We start from the raw sequence: 2,500 nt of genomic DNA on the forward strand, positions 1-2,500 counted from the left end.
CTTCTCCCACTCCACTCCATTATACTCACCGTTCCTATCCGACTCACCTATTCTATATCCCTCTATCTCTGTCTTTCTCTTGTGACCTTTCTTGTTCTCTCTCTTTTTCCCTCTTTCTGTCCATCTCTCCTTCTCCTCTATGGCCCCATCTCTCTGTCTTTCTTTTATATCTCTCGTTTCTTTCTGTCTTTCTTTTATTCAACAGGGACAACTATGGAAATAAGTCTATGGCTCTTTATTCAACAGGGACAACTATGGAAATAAGTCTATGGCTCTTTATTCAACAGGGACAACTATGGAAATAAGTCTATGGCTCTTTATTCAACAGGAACAACTATGGAAATAAGTCTATGGCTCTTTATTCAACAGGAACAACTATGGAAATAAGTCTATGGCTCTTTATTCAACAGGGACAACTATGGAAATAAGTCTATGGCTCTTTATTCAACAGGGACAACTATGGAAATAAGTCTATGACTTGACTATGACTTTTATATGTTTTGAGTCAAATCAATCAATAAATCAATACATCAATCAGTCAATCAATCAATCAGTCAGTTAATCTTCATCTCTCTTTCTCTTTCTCCCTCCCCTCCTCTAGAGGGAGCTGGTGTACTCCTCGCGAGACTCCTCCCCGACGCGGCGCCTCAACCAGCTCCCCTCCTCCTCCCCCCCATCAGGTTCCCCCTCACGCTCCCACGCCCGCTTCTCCTACGCTGGGGGCCGCCCCTCCTCCTACGCCGGCCCCTCCCCACAGCAGCAGCAGCAGCAGCAGTCGCAACACTCCGCCTACCCCCACCCTCACCCCACCCACCACTCCGCAGGCCACACCCCCCAGCAGACCCCTGCCCACGCCCACTCCCAGCCCCACCCGCACACGGGCTTCGGCTCCCCTAGCGCCATCTTGGAACGGCGCGACGTCAAGCCAGACGAGGAGCCCTCGTCCTCCAAGAGTGTGGTGCTGCTGCGGGGCATTGGCGGGGCAGGTGAGGGCATCTACGCCGACCCGTACGCCCTGGTGCCTGAAGGCCGCCTGAGCGTGGCGTCCCCTCAGGCGCTCGCCGCCCTGCGCGACCCCCTCCTGCGCCGTGGCTCCGTGCGCTCCCTGACCTCCTACTCTGCCGCCGCACTGCAGTCAGAGCTCGAGGGCGCCCTCTACAGGCCCGGAGGACCAACTGCGGCCGCCGCCGCCGCTGCGGCAGCAGCAGCCGCCGCACTCTACGCGGACCCCTACGCCACCATGGGCTTCCGGAGGCTGCCCCCGGCCTCCCCGCAGAAGATAACCGACGGGAGGGACCCGTACGCGGGGCAGCCCGGCAGGGGGTCCCCCGGGAGGCAGGTGTTCAGGCAGGACGGGGCTGTGTTTGTGGAGAGTCCAAAGTCCAGGACGAGTTCTGGTTCTGACCAGCTGTGTGTGCTCAGCGGGGAGCAGGGTGGCGTGCCAGGGTACAGCTCACCGTTGCCTGGCAACGAGACGGAAACCAGGTGAGACATGTGAGAGTGTATATGTGCGTGTGAGAGTGTATATGTGCGTGTGGGTGTTTGTGAGTGTATGTATGTGTGTGTGTGTGTGTGTGTCTGTGTGTATGTGTATAAATGAGTGTGTGTTTGTGAGTGTGTCAAGTTATGTCTGTAAGACGGTGGCTGAACCTGCCATATGACTTCATGTGGCTTAGCGTGTTTGATGTTGTGTATTTTGATACCTGCCTCTGTGTTTGTGAACTCTGCGAAAAGCAGCACAATTCTTATCTTGAATGTGTGTGTGTGTATGTCTGTGTGTGAGTATATGTTTGTGTTACATTACAAATGTTGTCTATCATTTTTATTGCATGTTGTTTTGTCCTCAGGGACCGGATGGAGGCTATGGAGAAGCAGATCGCCAGTCTGACGGGCCTGGTCCAGAGTGTGCTCACCAGAGAACCTGACAGCCCGTAGGAAACTACATTACCCATGCTCCTTTGCACCCACATTGCATGTTCGCTTTTTTCTTTGTTTTACTGTTGGATATTGGATATGTGCCAAGAAACTGGAGGGTAAATCTTGCTGTCCTTGACTATCTCTCTCTCTCTCTCTGTGTGTGCGTGTGTGTGCGTGTGTCTGTGTGTGTGTGTGTGTGTGTGTGTGTGTGTGTGTTTGCACGCAATCACACGGTCATTTCAGGGAGAAGGGAGAAACTGCCAGTGACTACTCCGCCACAGAACGTAAGTATCAACTCTTCCGACGACTGCCAAGTTCCAAAACACACACATATATACACACACACACACACACAAACACACACACACACACACATACATCAGGGAATCTCAGGAGAATACGCTTACACTTTCATGTAGACCCTGGAGCGATGTACACAGCTCACACACTCATCAGATTCCTTTGCTTGTGTTGTTTTATTAGCTTTTACTTGTCTTTTGTTCTCTCTCTCTCTCTCTCTCCATATTAATGGTAGTGTGAGTCTGTGTGATCTATCCCAGCATGCTCTCTGTCGAAAAGCATT

General features: G+C 52.1%; 1 protein-coding gene across 1 annotated transcript in view; it reads left to right on the forward strand.

Annotated features, from left to right (window-relative positions):
- The window catches only part of zgc:114120 (uncharacterized protein LOC619267 homolog), a 63,152-nt gene that overhangs the window by 44,585 nt on the left and 16,067 nt on the right, over positions 1-2,500 (forward strand). Inside the window, exons 7-9 of the mRNA XM_031561592.2 lie at positions 602-1,485; positions 1,848-1,931; positions 2,161-2,201. Coding sequence (XP_031417452.2) covers positions 602-1,485; positions 1,848-1,931; positions 2,161-2,201 — 1,009 coding nt within the window. The remainder of the gene's footprint in view (positions 1-601; positions 1,486-1,847; positions 1,932-2,160; positions 2,202-2,500) is intronic.

The sequence above is a fragment of the Clupea harengus genome, chromosome 23 (genome assembly GCF_900700415.2).
Source record: "Clupea harengus chromosome 23, Ch_v2.0.2, whole genome shotgun sequence".
Lineage (NCBI taxonomy): Eukaryota > Metazoa > Chordata > Actinopteri > Clupeiformes > Clupeidae > Clupea > Clupea harengus.